We start from the raw sequence: 25,307 nt of genomic DNA on the forward strand, positions 1-25,307 counted from the left end.
GATTCCGGACACAATTCAGCGAGACCGATGTAAACAAACGCGCTAACGGACTGTTTTGGTTTCGTTTCTTGCAGTTTTGCGGAATCATGGCGGGACTGGAGGTCTTGTATAACTGCGTGTCGAGCTCTATAACAGCTCCTCAGGATGTGCTGGTGTGTTTTGTGCACTGGGAGATCGTAAAGGGCGGATTTAAGTGTCTGGGAGCTGGAGACGAGGTGAGAGAGGGGCTGACTGAGTCTCCCTCACTGAGGTTAACGCACAGTAGCGCCGCACATAACGGTGAAAAGATCCGCCACTTTAAGCTGTCAGGGCCGTGTTGGGGTATTTTTGCCGGTTAGTGGTGCTGCAGATGATTAAACGAATCAATTTGCTGATATTTTTGGCTTCTTGTTGCAGCTACGTTAGCTAACAAAGCATGACTCACTGTGACTGTGACACAGTGACGCAGCAGCCCTGCTCAAACTGTAACCTATCTGATCGGTGTCTTCTAAGTCGTGGCCTCACTATATTAATTCGTAGGCTCAGTATAGTGATTCCTAGCCTCAGTTAATTAAATTGTAGTCTCGATTTAGTCATTTGTGGCCTCTATATTAATTAATGGCCTTAATATGTTAATATGCGCCATTATGACCATCTCCTTGATTTTATCAGCTCCACTTACTATATAGGTGCACTTTGTAGTTCTACAGTTACAGACTGTAGTCCATCTGTTTCTCTGATACTTTGTTAGCCCCCTTTTACCCTGTTCTTCAGTGGTCAGGACCCCCATGGACCCTCACAGAGCAGGTACTATTTGGGTGGTGGATCATTCTCAGCACTGCAGTAACACTGACGTGGTGGTGGTGTGGAGTTTTTAAACACTGTGTCCACTTACTGTCCACTCTTACCTTCTTGATCCACCTTGTAGATGTAAAGTAAGAGACAGCAGCTCATGTGTGTCAGCATAGTTTGTGTTGGTCGTCCTCTAGGCCTTCATCAGGGGTCACATGACGCTGCCCACAGGACGCTGTTGGCTGGATGTTTTTGGTTGGTGGACTATTCTCAGTCCAGCAGTGACACTGAGGTGTTTAAAAACTCCAGCAGCACTGCTGTGTCTGATCCACTCGCACCAGCACAACACACATTAACACACCACCACCATGTCAGTGTTACTGCAGTGCTGAGAATGATCCACCACCCAAATAGTACCTGCTCTGTGAGGGTCCATGGGGGTCCTGACCACTGAAGAACAGGGTAAAAGGGGGCTAACAAAGTATCAGAGAAACAGATGGACTACAGTCTGTAACTGTAGAACTACAAAGTGCACCTATATAGTAAGTGGAGCTGATAAAATGGACAATGAGCGTAGAAACAAGGAGGTGGTCAGAATGTTATGCCTGATCAGTGAATATATACATATAGTTTAGATTATATTTATTTTGCTACCATTCAAAAGTTTGGAATTAGTTGCTATATTAACAATATTTGTTCATTTATACACAATAATAACTTGTCCTGTGTGGTATTATATATTACAACCTATTTGTGAAGAGGTATTTTAGGTGTTATATTTGGTATTTCAAGAATTTTGTCAGCAAGGCATTATTAAATAATACATATTATACTGTAATTATATAGTTTCATTCATTTTTTTGCAGGTTATCTGCTCTGAGTTTTTTCGGGAGCATCTTGAAGTGACAAAAAAAACTGAGGTTGAGTCTGGAACTGATCCTAGAAATGTAAACAGAGCAGAAATCCTCAAGCAAAACATCATGCATTTTTTTTTAGAATTTGCATTTTCATAATAATGTAGCTTACATAACTGTGAGGATCTGGCATCCCTGCGAATCAGACTCAGGCGTGTGGCAATTGTTTGATTTTGCTCTGAGCAACCCTGACTGTTTTATTTATGTTTTCATATTTCTGTTCAGTACAAGACAGCAGTTTGTTTAAAGTTTATACACTCCTGATATACACTCTATATACACAGTTCACCTCCTTGTTTCTACACTCATTGTCCATTTTTGAGCTCTACTGACCGTATAGTTTCACTCTGTAGTTCTACAGTTACAGACTGTAGTCCATCTGTTTCTCTGATACTTTGTTAGCCCCCTTTTACCCTGTTCTTCAGTGGTCAGGACCCCCATGGACCCTCACAGAGCAGGTACTATTTGGGTGGTGGATCATTCTCAGCACTGCAGTAACACTGACATGGTGGTGGTGTGTTAATGTGTGTTGTGCTGGTGCGAGTGGATCAGACACAGCAGTGCTGCTGGAGTTTTTAAACACCTCAGTGTCACTGCTGGACTGAGAACCAAATATATCCAGCCAACAGCGTCCTGTGGGCAGCGTCCTGTGACCACCGATGAAGGACTAGAGGATGACCAACACAAACTGTGCAGCAGCAGATGAGCTATCGTCTCTGACTTTACATCTACAAGTTGGACTGACAAGGTAGGAGTGTCTAATAGGGTGGACAGTGAGTGGACACAGTGTTTAAAAACTCCAGCAGCACTGCTGTGTCTGATCCACTCAGACCAGCGCAACACACCACCACCACGTCAGTGTTACTGCAGTGCTGAGAATGATCCACCACCCAAATAGTACCTGCTCTGTGAGGGTCCTGAGTGTAGATAATGAAGTCTGTGTACAGTATTATACAGAATAAGGCTCAAGTCTCTCTGTCTTGCAGCCTCGAGATGGAGAGAAGAAGTCAGAGTTACTTCCTGCAGCCTGGAATGCGAGTAAGGAGCTCTACACACTGAGATACAGATCAAATGATGACAAGTCCAACCTGCTGCTCAAGGCCATCACAGTGGATTCCACCGTCATCTTCAATTTAATGGTAATGACTGTTAAACACAAGCTCCTGTATGATCCTGGATCCAAGTATGGATCATTTTTAAGCCTTCACTTCTGTCTTTCCTGTTTCAGGACTCGGCTACGGACAAAGTAACAGACCTGACTGTTAACGTTTCTGATTATGTAGACGAGGCCAGCCTGCACACATTTGAAAGGTTAGTTTTCAGACTTTTCACACCTGTAGTTCTTTCTTCCTTAGTTTATATAGTTTTGAAGCCCCTGTACTTTTGTCTTGTAGGGCTGAGATCTTGTAATTGATGCCTTGTGCAGTGGGGAAATGTTTGATATTATAGTTATTGTTATAATTAGGGTCGAAAAATTCAGGGGACAATATCTAATTGCGATTATTCTGACTAATATAGCGACTGCGATTTAAATTGTGATTATTGTCTATAAATTAACCTTTTTAACTCCTTGAGACCACCGGTGGTTCCAAAACTTCATAACTTTCTTATTTTATAAGCTTCATTCTAAAGCTGGGTGTCATATGAGAGCTGTGACTGTCTTCTTTCCAGTCAAATAGATGGCTGATGTAGTTTTAAACCCTTATAATAAAAGAAGCTGAACAATTTTTTTCCACTGAAAGTCGACCCATTTTTCCACAAGTCTGAGCTACAAACTGGATCTTAGATGGCGTCTCTTCAGTGATCTGCACTGTAAAAAAAATATTTTTATAAAAAAATACAAAGAGCATCTAATATTTTGGCTTTCAGCAGTAAATTGTAAGCATATAGCAATATGCTTGTGATCATAAAACACATTTTCTGTTCATTTGAGGGGAGCTTTTACAAAGAAAACAAAAATGTATTAAACATTTATTTCATGCAGTTACTGAATAATTTGCCTTACGATTTGGGCATGTAAATTCAGATGGAAAAAACCTAAATATACCCACAAAGCATAAGAGGTAAAGGTTCGAGCTTTTTTTCCCAAGAAGACCAGAATTATCCATTTTTTCTAACTTTAGGCTCGACCCCTGAGTGTAGGGCGGCAGACAGCCAGTAAGTTGTGGTTGTGATGTCACAATGCATGGAGGTTTGGTTGCCTCTGATTGATCTAATTTATCTACAGACTGTTCAAAAGCTCTGTGTTATTAGGTTCAATTTCCCCGCTTAAGACAATGTTTTTGATAATATAGGCTATAATAAAAAAAAAAATGCAGTTTTTGTGTTCTGAAAATTGCTCTCTCTTAAATTGCGATTTCAATATAAAACAATTAATCTTTCAGCCCTACAGCTCAGGAATAACTGACTAACAGTAATTCAGTACAACTTCCATGAGCAAGTAGACAAAATATTTGAATGAAGATGTGCACACCAGGATTATTATAATTTTGAAATCTTAGTAAGTTAGAAAAGTAAAAGTTTTTTATTATAGATTTAAGTTTTGTTTTGTTTTTTTATTTTGTGTCTTGATTGCAACTTGATCTTTTGGTTTTACATTTTAATTTAGTTTTAATTAAAACTGATAAATTTTAGTTTTGTGTCATATTAGTTTAGTTTTTATGTGGTTTCAGTTTTTGGTATTTTGATGAATGATTGATAGAAGATATTTGATAAGGGTACAATAAAATGAACACAGCAGTAGACTGAGCTCAGCTCGGCTCCGGCTATCCTTAAAGATGGCCGAACATAGAAGAAACACACTGAAAAAAACACAAAGGTTTTTACTCAGTAAATCTGTTTTATTTTACTTAGTTTTACAGTTAACATTGTTGTTTTGGAATGCTGATGATGGTAAAATCGTGGAAAGGTTGCATGTATCCCTCCACCATAAATGTATTTAAAAATATATTGTGAACAATTCTGACTTAAGTTCTTCTAGAACGGAGCATTTCTCACATCTAAATAACTTTGTTTACACCTTAACCATTTAATAATGCAAAAACTTTTTAAAAAGAGTGTCTCCTACAGCAGGGGTCTTAAAATTAATATTAAAATTCAGTAAGGTCCAGTTAGAGACAATATCCTCAAGCAAAGGTCCAGAACATCATAATGTCTAATTTGCATCGTGATTCAGTGTCATATACTGTTTACTGAAGTAGCCTAGTAGGTATATCAGCATCTTATACAGTCAACAACTGAATGTCAAAACAAATAAAGTAGAATTCAGGGAACACCATGACATAACTTCCCTCTGACTCACTTTCTTCTCCGACTGCTGTTTCTCACCTCGTCCCTCCATCGTAACGCACAGATCTTTTTGTTTTACAATACATGTGATTGGTCCGAGTCTCCCGGGCCGCTAAAGCTACCGTAAAGGCTAGAAAACCTACGCCGATTAAAATAGGACCACCCCGTCAAAATTAAATAATTCTCCATAGTTTATCGGTTATAGGTCCAGGTCCACTTAGGACAACGTCTGGGTCCAGACTCGGACCGCGGTCCGCCTATTAGTGACCACTGTTCTACAGTATCCGTCTCTTCATGGGATGCCGTCTGTGTATTTCAATGGCCATAATAGAATTGAAGCATGATGAAGTTGTGTATATTGTAGTGTTTTAATGCAGAACCCTCATCTTTCTTTAGTGTGTTTAAGAACACAGAAGATTTGACTAAGAAGCTGAAGTCATCACTGCTACCTGCAGCGAAAGGAGAGAGTTCTGAGAGGAAAGAGAGGAGAGAGAGAGCTCCAGCTGCAGACACTCGGCCCAGCCCAGACCACGACCCTCTCCGCATCCCCCACAGAGTCCCCCCCACTGCACATCCCCCAAACTGGTAAGCAAACTGTGTTCAGTATCGTTTCCCGATTCGTTGATTTTTTTTACTTACTTTATGTTACACTCAGGCCCAATCCCCATGTCACCCCTCGCCCATACCACTCAGCCCTTAGCCCTCTGTTTTGTGCGTTCACGTCTAGGGGTAGGGTGTGTCGATTCTTGTTGAGATAGAGGGGTAGGGCGAAGTGTTAGGACTACATGGATCTCCAAACTGAGGTTTTTCAGAGAGACTCCAAACAGAGAGTTATGAGAAAAAAAGAAAAACCAGCAAGATGGCTGAACAAGAGACCAAAGAAACCCACAAATGTGAGAATTTTCTCTGTTAAAATATTATGAATATTATGAAAATCATTGTTTTATCTTAGTTTAATGTCGTTTCAGTGTATTATGGTCCTTTTCTTCATAACAAGCACAAAAAATCGCTAATAGCATGCTAATGTCTCAGTAGCTAGCTAGCTAACTTTCCCGTTCCACCTTAAATAGTCCAGCAGTTCTGAGGCCTGAAGCACCAAAATGTAACTGCTGCTCGATTTAAGGTGGAACAGGAAAATTGGAACAAGAATCTGGTGAATATCTGACTTCAGCTTCATATCACTGAAGAATTAGGGGTGGTGATAATAAATAATTGCCCCCCTCTTTGAAGATCATATGATGTCCTAAATGTAACTAAAGCCCAGCAGTGAGGAGCTGAACTTTACCCTCCTCTGCTGTCACTGCAGACTGGCAGGGTCTCCTACAGAGCAGCGCTGGTAGCTGTTAATGAAGTGATGCTCTTTTTATTTGAGGGTCCCATTTCAGAGGGAAGATTTCAACCACAACCCCTTGTAACTCAGTTCCAAGGGGTTAGGGTGACACTCGAAACGAGGGGTGGGGTAAAAAGAAGAAATGGGATTGGGTCTCAGTGTTGGGGTAGTTACCAAGAAAAATAATCTATTACAAATGACTAGGGCCTGTCACAGTTATTACATTAAGATTAAGATGAAGATTAAGAGACCCTTATTAGTCCCACAACGAAGAAATTTCACGTTCGCATTTGATCCATCCATGCAGTGAAACACCACATACACACTAGTGAACACACACACGAGGGAGCGGTGGGCAGCCCTATCCATGGCACCCGGGGAGCGGTTGGGGGTTAGGTGCCTTGCTCAAGGGCACTTCAGTCAGCTCAAACTGGTGACCTCCCGGTCACAGGGCTGGTTCCCTAACCTCCAGTCCATGGCCTAATGACATAATAATGTAATTGCACTCATTTCAGAGGATCTCAGTTATTTGAGATGATCAGTCATTTTCCACAGTCCTCATAATTCAAAATCATATGTCACAACAAGCACCTGCCGTTTAAACTAAACCCACTTGCTTTGTCATTAAAAAAATCACACATCTGCCACTAGATGTCACTGTATCTCAGGTTTAACTGAGGCTTATCGTAAACCTGCTAAAGACATGGTTTTGCTGAGGTTTAAGGCAAGATTGTTGTAATTGAAGCACATCTTCAGCTCAGATATTGCAAGATTCTATACCTGTAGGCCCATATACCATCCACCATAACGTTTTGTGGACTCATTGCTTGTTTTAATGTAATGCTTTAATTCTTAGTTGAACACATGCATTTTATCTGCACAAACATTTATTATTCGTTTCCCAGTGACATGCACAGATTTTGTTAGGTTAGGTCTGAAATACAATAGGCTGTTATTGTGTGCTGTAAGTGTAAATGAACTGAAGGTGAACTGAAGGAATATATATACATATATACACCAATCAGTCATAACATTATGACCACCTCCTTGTTTCTACGCTCATTGTCCATTTTATCAGCTCCACTTACTGTATAGGTGCACTTTGTAGTTCTACAGTTCCAGACTGTAGTCCATCTGTTTCTCTGATACTTTGTTAGCCCCCTTTTACCCTGTTCTTCAGTGGTCAGGACCCCCATGGACCCTCACAGAGCAGGTACTATTTGGGTGGAGGATCATTCTCAGCACTGCAGTAACACTGACGTGGTGGTGGTGTGTTAGTGTGTGTTGTGCTGGTCTGAGTGGATCAGACACAGCAGTGCTGCTGGAGTTTTTAAACACCTCAGTGTCGCTGCTGGACTGAGAATAGTCCACCAACCAAAAATATCCTGCCAACAGCGTCCTGTGGGCAGCGTCCTGTGGCCACTGATGAAGGACTAGAGGATGACCAACACAAACTGTGCAGCAGCAGATGAGCTATCGTCTCTGACTTTACATCTACAAGGTGGACTGACAAGGTAGGAGTGTCTAATAGAGTGGACAGTGAGTGGACACAGTGTTTAAAAACTCCAGCAGCACTGCTGTGTCTGATCCACTTATACCAGCACAACACACACTAACACACCACCACCACGTCAGTGTTACTGCAGTGCTGAGAATGATCCACCACCCAAATAGTACCTGCTCTGTGAGGGTCCATGGGGGTCCTGACCACTGAAGAACAGGGTAAAAGGGGGCTAACAAAGTATCAGAGAAACAGATGGACTACAGTCTGTAACTGTAGAACTACAAAGTGCACCTATATAGTAAGTGGAGCTGATAAAATGGACAATGAGCATTGAAACAAGGAGGTGGTCATAATGTTATGCCTGATTGGTGTGTAGATATATAACATGGTGACTTTAACAAGACATATCTGTGCACAAAACACAGTATGAGGGTCTCTGAGTGAGTCTATAGTCTTCAATTTTCATGAAAGAATATGGGGAAACAACAATTCAGTCTTTTAAATTAAAAGACGTAAGGACTCTTGCTTAATGTCAACAAGGTTAAAAAGGTCAGTTTTGTCAATTGCAGGCTGACTTTAAAGTAATGAAACCACAATAATGAACTTTGTGACAAAGTTCTATTTAAAAAGCAACTCAGTGAGATGATAGAAGCTCTAAGTAACCTCAGCTTTCAGTCTCATTATTGCTAAAAGCTTTTGACCTTGATGATTCTCCAATTACAGCTAGCTGGGGTATTTGTGGAGAGCGCCCATCATCACTTTGAGCTGATATTTAAACGGAAAGTAAAAGTCAAAGTAGCCCACGCTATCGGTTATCACTCAGGTTCTGCACAGCCTGTAATGTCAGTTTGTCAAGAACACATATTTGAGGCTATAATAGAAATATATGTGACGGGGCTGCACAGTAAATGTGAAAGATCACAGTAATCACAGTGTTTTTATTGTGCGCTGTATCTCAATCAAGCACAATTCTAAATGGTTTCTGTGGGTGTTTTGATTAATTAAGGTACTCATGTAATCCAACATACACTGTATGACCAGAAAATAAGTAGAGACATACTACAACCCCATTTCCAAGAAAGTTGGGATGCTGTGCAAAATGTAAATTAAAACAAAATGCAATGATGTGCAAATCATTTAAACCCTATATTTCATTGAAAATAGTACAAAGACAACATATGTTGAAACTGAGAAATGTTATTGTTTTTGAAAAATATATGCCGATTTTAAATTTGATGCAAGCAACACGTTCTAAAAAAGTTGGGACGGGGGCAACAAAAGGCTGGTAAAAAACACTTAAAAAATGCTTAAAAAACACCTGGTAGTTGATTGATAACAGGTCAGTCACATGATTTGGTATAAAAGAGCATCTCAGAGAGGCGGAGTCTTTCAGAAGTAAAGATGAGGAGGGGTTCACCACTCTGTGAAAGACTGCACCATCAAACAGTGCAACAATTTAAGAATAACGTTTCTCAACGTAAAACAGCAAAGAACTTCTGTTTTTCATCATCTACGGTACAGAATATCATTAAAAGATTCAGAGAATCTGGAGAAATCTCTGTATGTGAGGGACAAGGCCAAAAACCAGTATTTGCTGGTCGTGATCTTTGGGCCCTCAGGCAGCACTGCATTAAAAACAGACATGATTCTGTAGAGGAAATCACTGCATGGGCTCAGAAACACTTCTGAAAAACACTGTCTGTGAAATCAGTTTGTCGCTACATCCAGAAATGCACGTTAAAACTCTAAAACGCAAAGAAGAAACCAAATATAAACTGGATCCAGAAATGCTGCCACCTTCTCTGGGCCCGAAAATGGACTGAGGTGAATTGGAAAAGTGTCCTGTGGTGCAACGAGTCAACATTTGAAATTCTTCTTGGAAATCATGGACACTGTGTCCTCCGGCTAAAGACCACTCAGCTTGTTATCAGTGCACAGTTCAAAAGCCAGTATTTATGATGGTATAGGGGGGCATTAGTGCACATGGCATGGGTGACGTGCACATCTGTGAAGGCACCATTAATGCTGAATGATACATACATGTTTTGGCAGCATAAGCTGCCATCCAGACGACGTCTTTTTCAGGGAAGGCCTTGATTATTTCAGCAAGACGATGTCAAACCACATTCTGCATGTATTACAGCAGCATTGCTCCATATTAAAAGAGTCTGGGTGCTAAACTGACCTGCCTGCAGTCCAGACCTTTCACCACTGATAACATTGGCACAGTGGTAAAAATGCCCCCCTCCCAACTTTTTTGGAACGTGTTGGCAGCAAATTCAAAATGGGCATATATTTTTCCAAAAACAATAAAATTTCTCAGTTCCGACATTTGATATGTTGTCTTTGTAGTATTTCCCTTTGAAAATATGGTTTACATGATTTACATATTATTGCCTTCTATTATTATTTACATTCTGCACAGCGTCCCAACTTTTTTTGGAAAAGGGGTTGTACATACTCATTACTAATTATAACATACTAACCTCCTAATTATTAAACTCAGGTGTTTTAGCCACATCCATTGCTAGCAGGTGTATAAATCAAGTACATAGCCTTGCAGTCTCCATAGACACACACTGGCAGCAGAATGGGTCGTACTGAAGAGCTCAGTGACTCAAATGTGGCTGTCAGATGATGTCACATTTGCCACAAATCAGTTTGTGAAATTTATGCCCCAGCCAACTGTAAGTGGTACTGTGAAAAAAAAAAAGTGGTTAGTAAAGAAATTGGTTCTATATAGAACCACAAACACTCAAAGAACCCTTTGCAGGATTAAACAGTTCTTTGCATCCTTAAAGTGTTCTTCAGATTGATGGAAAATGTGCATGAATGTGCTATAGACGGTTCTTTGTAGAACCATTTAGGTCTACCAAAAAGGGTTCTTCTACTGTTAGAGGCTTGACATTGTAACAATAGCAGAACCCATTTTGGTGCTATATAGAATCATTTTCCAAAATTACACATTCTCCATCAATTTGAGAACCTTTTCACCATGCAAAGAACCGTTTATGCCTTAAATGCTTCTGTGTAGAACTGACTAGTCCCTTTGCTAAAGAACCCTTGAAGAACCATCTTTTTTAAGTGCAGAGTATGTGAATTGGTAAACCTAAAGGATGTAAGACTGGACACAGTGTTCTGGTGGTTATTCCGCAGGTACTTCACCCAAAAATGTGACTATAAAATGATTAATAATAAATGCTGGTGGGTTCATTTACATTTATCTCATTTACATAATGTTGATTGCTCATTAAAAAGCAGTCTGTGCTAAAACAATGTTAACATTGTTTACATACTTTTTAAAAAGATGGTTTGGCAAAGAAAATGGTTCTATATAGAACCATGAACAGTCACAGAACCACACTCTTAAAAAAAGATGGTTCTTTATTATAGAAAGTGGTTCTGTATAGAACCATGAACACTCACAGAACCACACTCTCTTAAAGATGGTTCTTTAGTAAAGAAAATGGTTCTGTATAGAACCCTGAACACTCACAGAACCACACTCTTAAAAAAGATGGTTCTTTAGTAAAGAAAATGGTTCTGTATAGAACCATGAACTCACAGAACCACACTCTTAAAAAAGATGGTTCTTTAGTAAAGAAAATGGTTCTGTATAGAACCCTGAACACTCACAGAACCATTTTCATATTTAAAGCGTTCTTTGCCTTGTGAAAGGGTTCTTCAGATTGAAGAGAATGTGCTGTAGATGGTTCTATATAGAACCGCTTTTTGAACATGGTTGTAAATAGCACCCAAAAAAGTGCTTCAGTGAAAAGGTTGTAACAAAAGAACATCATTTTGGGTGCTATATAGAACCCTTTTCAAAAAGGTTCTGTATAGAACCATCTGTAGCACATTCTTGCTCATTTTCCATCAATCTGAAGAACCGTTTCATCATGCCACGAACCATTTAATCATGCAGATGGTTCTTTGAGTGTTCATGGTTCTATGTAGAACCATTTTCTTAGTAAAGAACCCTCTTTTTAAGAGCTCTTTTACTTCAGAAAAATCAAAATATTTCACTTTGCCCTGATACAGGCCCTTTAAATCTGAGCACAGTCTTCCCCAACAGTGTAACTAGAACATGCCTAATAATCAATTCTACACTTTCAGAAATAAAGGTACTAAACTGTCACTGGGTCAGTTCCCCTCTCGTCACTGGGGTGGTTCCCTCAAGGCTCCATCTCAGTACCTTCAGTCAGGGAACATAACTGAACCATAATCCACTGAAATGATATGTTCTAAGCTGTACTGACTCCACACACCCCGTGTCGCCTCCAGGCCTTTATCTTACTGTTCTGTTTAAAACATTCAGTTATGAAAAGGTACAAATACGAACTTTTCACCTGGAAACACTTATTTAAGGTTCACAATCAGACCTTAAAACCACTGTTGGAGCTTTGAGGGAACATTTACACTGTTTGTACCTTAAAGAATGAAAAATGTACCTGAACAGAACCTTTATGACTAACAGTGTAGGGGGGTTTATTTAGCATAATCTCATTTACACAATGTCAATCAGCTCCTAATTGCTTTTGTTCAGTATTGGTTGCTGTATTAGCATTTTTTTTGAATATGTATTAATTAATAATGAATTTATTTCAGTTTATCAAGGTGTTTACACCCATAAAAGTAAAAGAGAAAAATAATAATAATAATAATAATAATAGGTAACACAAAAATAAAAGGAAAAAATATAGGTATAAAATTAATGGACATAATAATCAATACAAAAACAAGTACTGACTGAAAAGGTGTAGTCTGAAGCTATAACTTATGGATTATGGACAACTTGCTGAGAGAGTGAAGATTACTGCTCTGTCTGCAAAAGGGCGAAGAGCTGCTCCTGAGATCCTCTTTTTCGGTTTCGTTCATCAACAGCTCCGTCTAGACAGTAATAATTGATTTGACAGGTGCAGACTTGGAGAGCCCGTCTGTCTGGCACTGTTATTACGCAAGGTCTCTTCTTCTACGCTCATTTTTCTGTTTTTATATTTTCAAGGAAATGCAACTAAAGGCAGAGATGACGTTACCTCGGCCTGGTCATGTAGAGTTCCCTGAAGTCGTCGTTCATCCGAGCTGCGAGCGTCTACGTGCGCTGTCCGAATGTCAGCTGTACTCGTGCCCTCTGTCTTATTCAATATTTACCGCACAGCGGCTTCTGAGATGGAGCTCGCATCACTCGCCGCGTCTATTTTTGAGACTAGGAGGATCGTTGTGTCTGGGACAGGGCAAGGCAGAGAGCGAGGGAGGCAGAAGGGGCCAAACTGGATATTAAATTTAAGATTGAGGACGAAATAAGAAGGAACAGGCTTGAGGGGATAGTGAAAGAAGGTCAGGACAGGAAAAAAAAGAAAAGGACAAACACAAAAGGAGCAGAGATGAGCGATTGAAAGTGAAAGGTTTGGCCAGTGAAGGAGAACAAGGCCGTAAGCGATGTGTGCTGGGAAAGAGAGGGTGGAACGTGCTGGAAAACGGGAGAGAGGTGGCGCAGTGCTGTCCTTAAGGACGTGGCAGGAGGCCAGAGCGCAGTGTCACTCGCCTTCAGCTCCTCTCTGCTGCACTGACTGTGACCCTATCAGGTTCTTTATGATGTCAGCGATTTATCGACATTGCTGTTGGCAAAACTCTGCAGTCAGAAACCCTCAGTCAGAACCACACATTTAGAACCCCACAGTCAAAACCCGCAGTCAGAACCCCATAGTCAGAGCCCCTGCAGTCAGAACCCCACATGTAGAATCCTGCAGTCAGAAACCTGCAGTCAGAACCCCATAGTCAGAGCCTCTGCAGTCAGAACCCCATAGTCAGAGCCTCTGCAGTCAGAACCACACCTGTAGAATCCTGCAGTCAGAACCACACCTGTAGAATCCTGCAGTCAGAACCACACCTGTAGAATCCTGCAGTCAGAACCACACCTGTAGAATCCTGCAGTCAGAACCACACATTTAGAACCCCACAGTCAAAACCCGCAGTCAGAACCCTGCAGTCAGAACCACACATTTAGAACCCCACAGTCAGAACCACACATTTAGAACCCCACAGTCAAAACCCGCAGTCAGAACCCTGCAGTCAGAACCACACATTTAGAACTCCACAGTCAGAAACCTGCAGTCAGAACCACACATTTAGAACCCCACAGTCAGAACCACACAGTCAGAAACCCGCAGTCAGAAACCTGCAGTCAGAACCACACATTTAGAACCCCACAGTCAAAACCTGCAGTCAGAACCACACATTTAGAACCCCACAGTCAAAACCTGCAGTCAGCACCCTGCAGTCAGCACCCTGCAGTCAGAAACCTGCAGTCAGAACCCATGTAGAATCCTGCAGTCAGAACCCTTCAGTCAGAACCCCATAGTCAGAGCCCCTGCAATCAGAACCCCACATGTAGAATCCTGCAGTCAGAACCCCACATGTAGAATCCTGCAGTCAGAACCCTTCAGTCAGAACCCCATAGTCAGAACCACACATGTAGAAACCTGCAGTCAGAACCCCATAGTCAGAGCCCCTGCAGTCAGAACCACACATGTAGAATCCTGCAGTCAGAACCCCATAGTCAGAACCCGCTGCAGTCAAAACCCCACATTTAGAACCCTGCAGTCAGAACTCTAAATCCAGGACAGTCAGAACACCGCAGTTAGAACCCTGTAGTCAAGACCCAGCAATCAGAACCTTGCATTTAAAAACCCGCAGTCAAAACCCTGCAGTCAGAACCCTGAATCCAGGACAGTCAGAACATCACAGTTAGAACCACAAAGTCAGAACCATGCAGTCGAAACCTGCCATCAGAACTGCTCAGTCAAAACCCTGCAGTTAGAACAATGCAATCAAAACCCCGCAGTAAGATCCCCTGCAGTCTCCAGACACTGAGATGAGAGAAGCTGTGTTTAAACAAAAAGGAGCTGAAACCTGGATTATATACTTTGCTGAGTCACATTCCACAAGAATGCACCTGTGGTGACTCAGCACTTTTATAGTTTTAAAGGTTAGTAAAATCTATATAGTTGTAGAAAAACACATTAAATTATATTATTTTTGTTGATTTATTTTTTATTTTTATTTATTTATTTTTTTTTACGAACTAGTTGCATTGTACAGTTGGATCTGGCATTGCCTCTGTGAAGGCGTCTGCTGCATTGCACATTTCTAAAACAGTGGAGGGTGGGAGGATGGGGGGATTGGCAGTCTGTGCCAGCGCCTTGCCAAAACCTGAATGAAGCTCGGTCACTCAGGGACACAGTAGACCTGGGGTGTAGCTTGCCTTTGAAATATGGAATGTTGGAATATTATAGTTACTATTATAATATAGTACAACCCCATTTTAAAAAAGTTGGGACGCTGTGCAGAATGTAAATAAAAATAGAATGCAGTGATGTGCAAATCACGTAAACCATATTTTTAAAGAAAAATAGTATAAAGACAACATATCAAATGTTGAAACTGTGAAATTTTATTGTTTTTTGAAAAATATTTGCCCATTTTGAATTTGATGCCAACAACACGTTCCAAATAAGTTGGGGGGCCTGTTTACCACTGAGTTTCATCACCTCTTCTTTTAACAACACTCTGCAAGTGTTTGGGAACTGAGGAGACACTGCTGTAGTTTAGAAAGTGAAATGTTTTCCCGTTCTTGTTTAATACAGGATTTCAGCTGCTCCTCAGTTCAGGGGCTCATTTGTCGTATTTTTCAATTCATAATGCGACAAATGTTATCAGGGGTGACAGATCTGGACTGCAGGCAGGTCAGTTTAGCACCCAGACTCTTTTAATATGGAGCAATGCTGCTGTAATACATGCAGAATGTGGTTTGGCATCGTCTTGCTGAAATAATCAAGGCCTTCCCTGAAAAAGACGTCGTCTGGATGGCAGCTTATGCTGCCAAAACATGTATATATCATTCAGCATTAATGGTGGCTTCACAGATGTGCACGTCACCCATGCCATGTGCACTAATGCCCCCCTATACCATCATGAATACTGGCTTTTGAACTGTGCACTGATAACAAGCTGAGTGGTCTTTAGCCCGGAGGACACAGTGATTTCCAAGAAGAATTTCAAATTTTGATTTGTCGGACCACAGGACACTTTTCCACTTCCCCTCAGTCCATTTGAAATGAGCTCAGGCCCAGAGAAGGTGGCAGCATTTCTGGATCCTATTTATATTTGGTTTCTTCTTTGCGTTTTAGAGTTTTAACGTGCATTTCTGGATGTAGCGACAAACTGATTTCACAGACAGTGTTTTTCAGAAGTGTTTCTGAGCCCATGCAGTGATTTCCTCTACAGAATCATGTCTGTTTTTAATGCAGTGCTGCCTGAGGGCCCTGAGATCAAGATCAGCAAATACTGGTTTTTGGCCTCGTCCCTCACATACAGAGATTTCTCCAGATTCTCTGAATCTTTTAATGATATTATGTACCGTAGATGATGAAAAGCAAAAGTTCTTTGCTATTTTATGTTGAGGAACATTATTATTATTATTCTATTTGATTGTGCAGTCTTTCACAGAGTGGTGAACCCCTTCTTATCTTTACTTCTGATTGGGCTTTTTTATGCCCAATCATGTTACTGACATGTTGCCAATTAACCACCAGGTGTTTTTTAAGCATTACATAACTTTACCAGCCTTTTGTTGCCCCCGTCCCAACTTTTTTTGGAACATATTGTTGGCATCAAATTCAAAATGGGCAAATATTTTTCTAAAAACAATACAATTTCTCAGCTTCAACATTTGATATGTTGTTGTAAGGGTTCAGCCGGCCCCGCCTGCTTCCAGCAGAGGGCGACGGTGGCAGGGTGTCCAGCCCGCACCGCCAGCTGCCAGCAGAGGGCGACGGCAGCATGGGGCGATAACTTCAGGGAACTCCTATTCCCAGAAGTCCGCGGGCTGATTAGGCCCAACGCGACACACCTGCGGACTCCTCTACTTAAGGCCTTGGCAAACAGTGGCGTTTGTCCCAACTTTGTAGAGAGGTGACCGGTACGGTACTTAGTGTCGTTAAAGAAAAGAAAAGAAAAGAGGGCTGAGAAAGGAAAGTGCCCCAAAACTAAAGAAAGAAGTAAAGAGGGCTACAAAGAATACTGCCCTGAAGCTGCTTAAAGCCAAAAAAAAAAAGTGTTTGCTCCACCAAGAGTAAACACCTCAAACAAAGTCTGCCTTCCCTTCATTTTTACAGGGGAGGTGTATTTTGTTTTCTCTTTCTTTTATTTCACCTTTCTAGTTCAACCTTTGTTTGAGTTTCTTTTGTTTGACGTTTCCCGCCTTTTCATTTCCCCCTTTTAGGTGCTTTACCCATTGTCACCTGTGCGTCCCAGTGGCGCAGCGGTAACACCACGGACCACCGATCAGTACAGCGGTGGTTCGAGTCTGGCTCCGGGTCACTTCAGTCGCAATGTTTTCAAACTCACAATCCAGTGCCCCAATAAATTCATTTATCCCTCTTTCTCTCTGTTTCCATTTCTGCACTTGGGTCCGCCTCCCCGCCGTCCCATAACAGTTGTCTTTGTACTACTTTCAATGAAATATAGGGTTTAAATTATTTGCACATCATTGCATTTTTTTACATTTTACTCACTGAGAATGATTTACTCAGATGAAAGTAAATTAACTGGTGCTGGTGTATAGCTGATGATGTCTTGCACACCAAACATGATTGTTTTGGATGATGTAAATGTGACATTATTTTCATCGCCCTCTGTTTTTTGTGAACGTTCGCAGTTGACATGATCCCACTGACCCATCTCTGTCCTCTCTGGTGTTGGCATGGTGACAGTGTAGATGCCGGATCAGCAAATGCCAAAAGGATTAGAATCTCCAAAAGCAGCTCAAACAGGGCTACGAATGTCTCAGTTATATGGAAGCACTCTTCTGAGTTGCTATCCGGTGTCGACCAGAGGAGGATGGGTTCCCCTTTTGAGCCTTGATTCCTCTCAAGGTTTCTTCCTCTTGCTCTTAGGGAGTTTTCCTTGCCACTGTTGCCATTGGCGACGCTCATGGGGGCTCAGACCCGGATTTTTCTGTAAAGCTGCTTTGTGACAACACCTGTTGTAAAAAGCGCTATGTAAATAAACTTTGACTTGACTTAACTTGAATTAAGTGAAGAAGCTGTACACGCTACTCATATTTTTCCAAAATGAAAAGTTGCCCAATGTCAGCGTTTACCTAATCTGTGAGGAGCAAAGCAGATCTTACTTAAAGATATTCCGTCCGTTTGTTTTGTCTCATGTGGAGCTGCATCTCCAAAAGCATTTGAGCTGTGAAGCAAAAGCTCTCATTACTTTTCAGCTCCTGAATGAGGCGGAGAAACTTTCCATTCTCCAGTTGCTTTTCCAAAATGGAAGATCCTGCAAGCGTCACAGTTTGGCCGTTTTGTGAGAAGCAAAGGATATGTTTTCATAGATTTTCCTGCCCATTTGTTTTTTTTCTTGCGGCGTAAACAACACAGTGAAATTCCCCCAAAAATTTGCCATATCTGCTATGTATACATTTGATGCGAAAAAGGCTTCGGAATATTTTGCTTTGTCATTTATTTGCGTCATGCCTGGTATGTGATGGCCTTAAGAGTCCTATGTGGAGCTTCTTTGAAAAGATAAGTGATGATGAACTTCACCATGTAAAGCTATAGTTAACAGATAACTGTGCATACACATTTGAAAGCAAATGCCCGGTCCTGGACTTTTTGCAGGGTGGTGAAGGTAGTGTCAAGCAGCGTTTGAATATTGTCTTGGAAATGCAAATATTAGACTGAAATCCCCTTGTGTGCATTCATTTTTTGGCTAAAATAAAATTATCTGGTGATTTTCAAGTGTGAAAAGCTCATCTGTACAAACAGCACCCTGGAAATACGTGCATGTCTTCTTTCCGAATCTTTCAGGACAGACCCACTGGCTCCATTCGCTGCAGGAGGAGCAGACCTCGACCCCTTTGGGTAAGACGTCCTTTTCTCTTCCTGTCTTCAAGTTCATCTGTTCTCATCTTGATTATTGCTGGTTTAACCAGGTTCGACATGCAGTCCACAAGTTGATGACCATAATAGTCCTGACAGCAGCCACCACTTAGCAACGAATCCAGTTAAGATTAAATGTATTTGAACTCTCTTTCCAGTGGAAGGCCAGGGGGCATGATTGTGGATCCTTTGCGGTCAGGGTTCCCTCGTTCTGGCTTTGACCCCTCAAGCGGCATACCCGGAGTTCTTCCTCCAGGCGCTGTGCCCCCAGGTGCCCGCTTTGACCCTTTTGGACCGGTCGGGAGACGCAGACCCGGGTAAGATCAGCAGGGAAATTCTGCAAATACATCAGTTTTATAGAACGACTGTTGCTGACTGGCCAGATATCATATATACAAATTAAGTGTTTAGTCTGCAAAACTGGGACATCACATAAAATGAGATGAGTCAAGTGAGCCACATGCTGTATTGCCCTTTGAGTGTCAAATCAAATGTAACTGTCATTCTTCATTTGTTTTTATTGACTTGACATCATTGAGTGGTGGGTCATAACTTGGAATCGATAGATTTAACCAAGCACATGCAGAGTGGACTGACAAATCAGAACCATATATATTAAAACAAAAGTCGCACCTTTGCTGAACACGCTAGGTAACGTGGGACACCTTTTAAAGCCATTGTGTTTTGTTATGATCATATATCATCACACTTGTAAGAGCTAACATTTGGATAGTCCACTTTAGATGATTTGTAGATACTTAATTTACTTTAAAGTTACATTCAACTAAATATCAACTAAATGGACCATAATTGTCTTTACCTCTAATCCTGGCTTTAATCCTAACCTTAACTTTAACCTCAACCCAAAACCTAAACCCAACCCTCACCCTAACCCCACCACTGTTCAGAGTTTCAACAGATAGTTTGTTAACAATTTGAACATCTGTAGATGATCTATAGGGGACTATCCAAATAAAGTGAGACCATGTATTTCATAACAGGACTAATTATCTATATAGGTACCAACATTAGGCTTTAAATGGTAGCCTACCTTATAGATACCTAACTGTATAGCGTAGCGTAGAGACGTCTGCAGGCATTGACACTGTGACGATCATTCTTTTTAGGCCTACAGCTCTTTATTAATAAGCTTTTGTGTGGAATCTGGGGCTGAAACAATTATTCAGTGCCGATAATGTATAAAAATCATTCTGTTGTCAGTTTTTCATTCATATTTTCCAACCTAGAGTGAGTTAACGAGGTACTCTGATGAGGGCAGCAGTTATTTATAGTGTCATACCTCTGAGCAGATAGTTATGGTTACATAACTATGGTTATGGTTGAAACTTAAAGGAGCAATGGGTAAGACGATGCAACTGAATTCATACTCCACACTCCAAACAAATAGGGGGCAGTATTTCACCAGAAAGATGCGGTGTCCACCTCTATCACAGGAAACGAGGAAATGCACAGTCCCTCTCCCTCTTCACTCCTCGCTAAATTGCTATCGCTAAATAGCCAATGTTCGTATTAACCACGGTTTACTTACCAGTCTAGAAGAAACGTTGCGAGTTCAGCATCGAACTTCATCCGTTTACTTGCCGAGAGCTGCAGTCTGGAAAGCAGCGCCAACACTAACTCTTGTTTAGCTTCTATTTATGTCACTTCTTTGCTGCTGAACGTGGTTTCTTGTGGGCAGCGGTGGTGATAATGGTCACTTGCCAAGAGCATCAGCCATTGTTACGTTTACTCGACGCTACAGTGACTCATTATCGCCTATAGAGGTACAAAAAGGTATTACAGGACAGGATGGGCTGGGGCTAGCTGGTTAGCGTGCTAACTTTAGTAGATATGTGTGCAACACTAACTGATGATATTATTCACAGGTATTTTGTCTCGTTTGTTTAATTTGGTCCTCTTTATCCACTATTAGGACTTCAAAATCTCGATGTTTTAGGTCAAATTTATGCAGAAATATAGGAAATTCGAAAAGGTTCACAAACGTTCAGGCACCGCTGTACCTATGAAACTATCTTTTTTCTTTTTTTATATTTGACAAACTAAAACTGAGTCTTCACTTCTCAGGCCAGACCCGGATCATCTGCCCCCACCAGGCTATGATGACATGTTCATGTAGAAGATTCTGAGGCACATCCTAGTTCTCCTGGAGGACTCCCTGTTCTCTTTTCCCGAATGTTCCCAGTTTCTCTCTGCAGTGAACTGATAAAGAGCACTTTGAGTGTGAGGTTGGTAGTGATGCTGCTGCAGAAGTGTTTTGTATTCCAGACTAACGCAGAGGCCTTCAGAGAAGATTGATGACTCCAATTAATGGGTGCAGAGGTTTTTGTCGCTGATTTATACCTTAATTTAGGATTCACTGTTCTGATCCTGTCGCTATTGGCTTGTTGTTGATGGGCCCAATAAACTACTTTTTTTTGTTAAATAAAGAAGCAAATTGGTTTGTTGTTTACTTAAAAATGGTTTTGTACTTTTTTCAATGTCCAAAGGAGACTCACTTTGTAAGGGAGCCGTTAATAATAGTTTTTTGGACTACATTTTATGATTTGTCCTTTTAAAAACCTTACCACATTTATTTGTCTGTTACAAATAACAGTAATGTAGAAATTCTGTTTGCTCACAAAACAAGCATATTTGTGTCAAAGAATTCTTTGTTGTTATTGAGTTTATAAAGGACTTTTCTGTCATTTTTCATTCATTTTTCTTAAATTTAAAGCAAGAAACACAGTAAAACCATTGATATTGAACCTGTTGGTCTTACCAAAACATTTTAAACACACAACACTGTAGATTATTTCAACCGAGCTGGCAGCTGTTGATGATGTAGAAGAAGGTCAAATGTTTGTTGACAGTTAAAGTTTACCTTCATTACATTCATATCTTCGAACAATACTAAACAAAACAAAAAAAACGATGCTAGGATGTTACAGCTTTCCCCATGTTAAAACCTCCCTGGTCTCCCCTTCGTCTTTTTCTCTATTTTTTATTTTATTTTTGTCTAACCTGCATCTAAAATGGACTTAAAGCTTGTAGTGACATTCTGGGAGCAAATAAAAGAACAGAAAATCTGGCCTTGTGATGTTCTGGTCAGAACTATGCAGAGTGTTTATCTCCACTGAGGAGGTGATTTATAGATGGAAGGTTATTTTTTCCCAGCAACACCACCATAATCATTTTCACGTTTGCTATCTGTACTTCATCATGTTCTCTCCTTTCTTTTCTACACAAATAATCAATTGGTGAAACAGTAGCTGCTGGACACGGTCAATTCTGTGAAGATCAGCGTACAGACTGAGTGTTATTTATGGAGAGGGCAGCTGCAGATGTAGTGGAAATCAATGGCAGTAATGGCCACCATGAGTCACAATGCCCAGAATGTCAACTGAACTCTGCTCTGCCAGCTGAGCGATGAAGACGTTAGAGGGTGTCCTATAGGCACTGAATGAAAAATGCAGAGTAGTAGAGCATGAGACGCAAATCAGCAAATTACATCAGTGGAGAGATGTTGGTGATGCAGGAGAGTTCATTCCACTGATTTAATGCCTGTTTAATGGCCTCCTCACCATTACGAAAAAACATTTCTCGCCTTGCGTAAGTTGTTAGAACCTCTTCGTCTTCATCTTCAGATGGTTAAAGATGCTACAATTGCTTTCTGACGTCTTCTGCTACATATTGTGTACATCAATCAGGCATAACATTATGAGCACCTCCTTGTTTCTACGCTCATTGTCCATTTTATCAGCTCCACTTACTATATAGGTGCACTTTGTAGTTCTACAGTTCCAGACTGTAGTCCATCTGTTTCTCTGATACTTTGTTAGCCCCCTTTTACCCTGTTCTTCAGTGGTCAGGACCCCCATGGACCCTCACAGAGCAGGTACTATTTGGGTGGTGGATCATTCTCAGCACTGCAGTAACACTGACGTGGTGGTGGTGGTGTGTTAGTGTGTGTTGTGCTGGTCTGAGTGGATCAGACACAGCAGTGCTGCTGGAGTTTTTAAACACCTCAGTGTCACTGCTGGACTGAGAATAGTCCACCAACCAAAAATATCCAGTCAACAGCGTCCTGTGACCACTGATGAAGGACTAGAGGATGACCAACACAAACTGTGCAGCAGCAGATGAGCTATCGTCTCTGACTTTACATCTACAAGGTGGACTGACAAGGTAGGAGTGTCTAATAGAGTGGACAGTGAGTGGACAGTGTTTAAAAACTCCAGCAGCACTGCTGTGTCTGATCCACTCATACCAGATCGGTGTTTGTGGGAATATACTTCAGCAATTAACCATCTACATTTAAACAAACACATATATAAATATATAGACTTCAGGTTAGTCATGCTCTCTTGTGTTGGCATTTTCCTTTCCCCAAGGTTATTGATTTAGGTTATTTCATTTCAGATTTTTTTATATAGCCCTTTTACAACAATCTGCACAAAGCAGCTTTACAGAAATTCAGCCCCAAATGAGCCGAGGTGTTGTAATATAATACTGAATGATATTTTTTCAGTATTCTGCAGAATTGAAGTAATTTGGTCATTATCTCAAAAGGACTAAACTTGGATACTCAGACTTAATAAAGATGTTCTGTTTAATAAACGTGGCCTCAGCATCAGACCCGCCCTCCACATGGCAGAGTCTGGAGATATAGAGACGCAGAGGTCTAATGGCTGAATTCACCTCTATCTCTCAGCGAGAGACGGCTGCGATCATCAGTGCGTCACGGTGGGTGATGGATGTCAGCGCTCAGAGATGCGCCTCACATCCATCAGTGTGCACATGCTCTACATGATGACTATCACCACGGCAGCTGTCTGCTCCACTGTGCCGAGGAGGACCGAGGAGACTCAATCACGTCAGTCAGGCCAGTTCTCAGACGCTCTCGCCTCACACAGTGAACAGAGGGGAACCCTTAGGGCCTTCTACACCTTCAGAGAGGACTTCTGGGAACTAAAACATGCATGTCTGTAATTTTTAGTTCATTTTTATTCAGTATAGTCATTACTGTATTTAAACTCTGCAGGTATTACAGCACTGCTCTTCTCTCATTGTGAAGTTTTAGATGAAAACTAATGGAAGTTCTTGAAATGCAGAGCAGAAAACTGGCCAATCAGGAATTGTTTTTCTCTGAGGTATCTAGGTAGATTTAGCTAAGCGAGTTCTCCTATTGCTTAGGACTTCAGGAGCTGAAGAGATGTCCTAACACGTTAGATCAGGGGTGCACAACTCAGGTCCTGGAGGGCCGGTGTCCAGCACAGTTTGGAGGTTTCCCTGCTCAAACACACCCACTTAACCTGGCAATTAACAGATAAGTGTAATCAGGTGTGTTGGAGCAGGTGAATCACCAAACTGTGCCGGTCATCGGCCCTCCAGGACCAGAGTTGTGCACCCCTGCATTAGATTAACCATCAGCAGAATTACCAAGTGACAAAGAAATCAACCAACCAATCACGCTTTGAGGACCAATTTCATGAGAAAAAAGTCACTCCGTGTGCTTCTGTTACATTTAATAAGAGTTGTAATGCTGACACTCACTCTGCTTTCAGCTGACTTGTTAGGCCAGAAGTAAAGTTCACGTTTTCATTTGTAGCAGAGATGTGTGTAGTTTTCTTGTATAAAAGTGATTAATTTTACTCAAATACTTTAAAAATTATTGAGGAAAAGACAAAACGTGTTGCAGAGCAGCCTACAGAACTGCAGCAGAACCTTAGTTCCTTATAGTCAATCCAGCATCTGGATGGACTAAGTCATGTGACTTCATCATGGTTAATGATGTTATAATGTGACTAACTTTACACTGTAAAAAATGGTTTGTTAGTTCAACCTAAAAAATTTACTTCATGTGGTAACAAGTACGTTAGGTAGTTTTATTCAACCTAAATCAATTTGAACTTGAACGAATGATTCTTTCAATTAAAGCATTTTTTTTTGAGTTTAATAAAACTTTCAATTCTCCTCACTGCAGAGACAGTACTGATCTCCTGCTGTCTGAACTGAGCTGAACCACATCACTGTATCTCCTCTCCTGTTAATACACACTGTGCAATATATCATAACCTGCTGCTATTGACAGTTTCACTATGCACTTTAGACTGTAAACACTGCTGATATTCATAGTTATTCTTATATTCATTGTGTTGTAACTTCCTCATACCACTTAGTGCAACACCTGCTCTCATGGAAATACAACAAATCTGTCTTATATGATATGTAAATATGCAATAGATATACTTTTATTCCTAATCTTTCATAGTTTACTTGATTTATGTCTATTTTTCTATTTCTGCCTAATTTGTCTTTTTTTTTATTCCTATTTTATTTCTGCCTAATGTATGTAAGTTTATGTGCAATCATATGTCTTGCTACTGTAACACTGCAATCTCCCTTCAAGATCAATAAAGTTCTATCTATCTATCTATCTAGTTAGGACTCCCCCAATACCACCAGGCCCAGGAGGGTGAAAGCTAACACAGTCTTCCTCCTACTTCTGTGAAGGATATTAATGGTGAGTTTGTTCTGCAGAAACAGCCTCTACT

At 40.9% G+C, this 25,307-nt stretch overlaps 1 protein-coding gene across 1 annotated transcript; it reads left to right on the top strand.

Moving 5' to 3' along the window:
- On the top strand, positions 1 to 21,231 carry psmf1 (proteasome inhibitor subunit 1). The gene is made up of 7 exons (XM_036571584.1): positions 1 to 215; positions 2,672 to 2,824; positions 2,914 to 2,996; positions 5,370 to 5,558; positions 18,682 to 18,735; positions 18,912 to 19,070; positions 20,839 to 21,231. The coding sequence occupies exons 1-7, from the start codon at positions 87 to 89 to the stop codon at positions 20,888 to 20,890; spliced, it is 819 nt and encodes a 272-aa protein (XP_036427477.1). The 5' UTR covers positions 1 to 86; the 3' UTR covers positions 20,891 to 21,231.
- Positions 21,232 to 25,307: the final 4,076 nt, after the last annotated feature.

This window comes from Colossoma macropomum, unplaced genomic scaffold, assembly GCF_904425465.1.
Source record: "Colossoma macropomum unplaced genomic scaffold, Colossoma_macropomum, whole genome shotgun sequence".
Classification (NCBI taxonomy): Eukaryota; Metazoa; Chordata; class Actinopteri; order Characiformes; family Serrasalmidae; genus Colossoma; species Colossoma macropomum.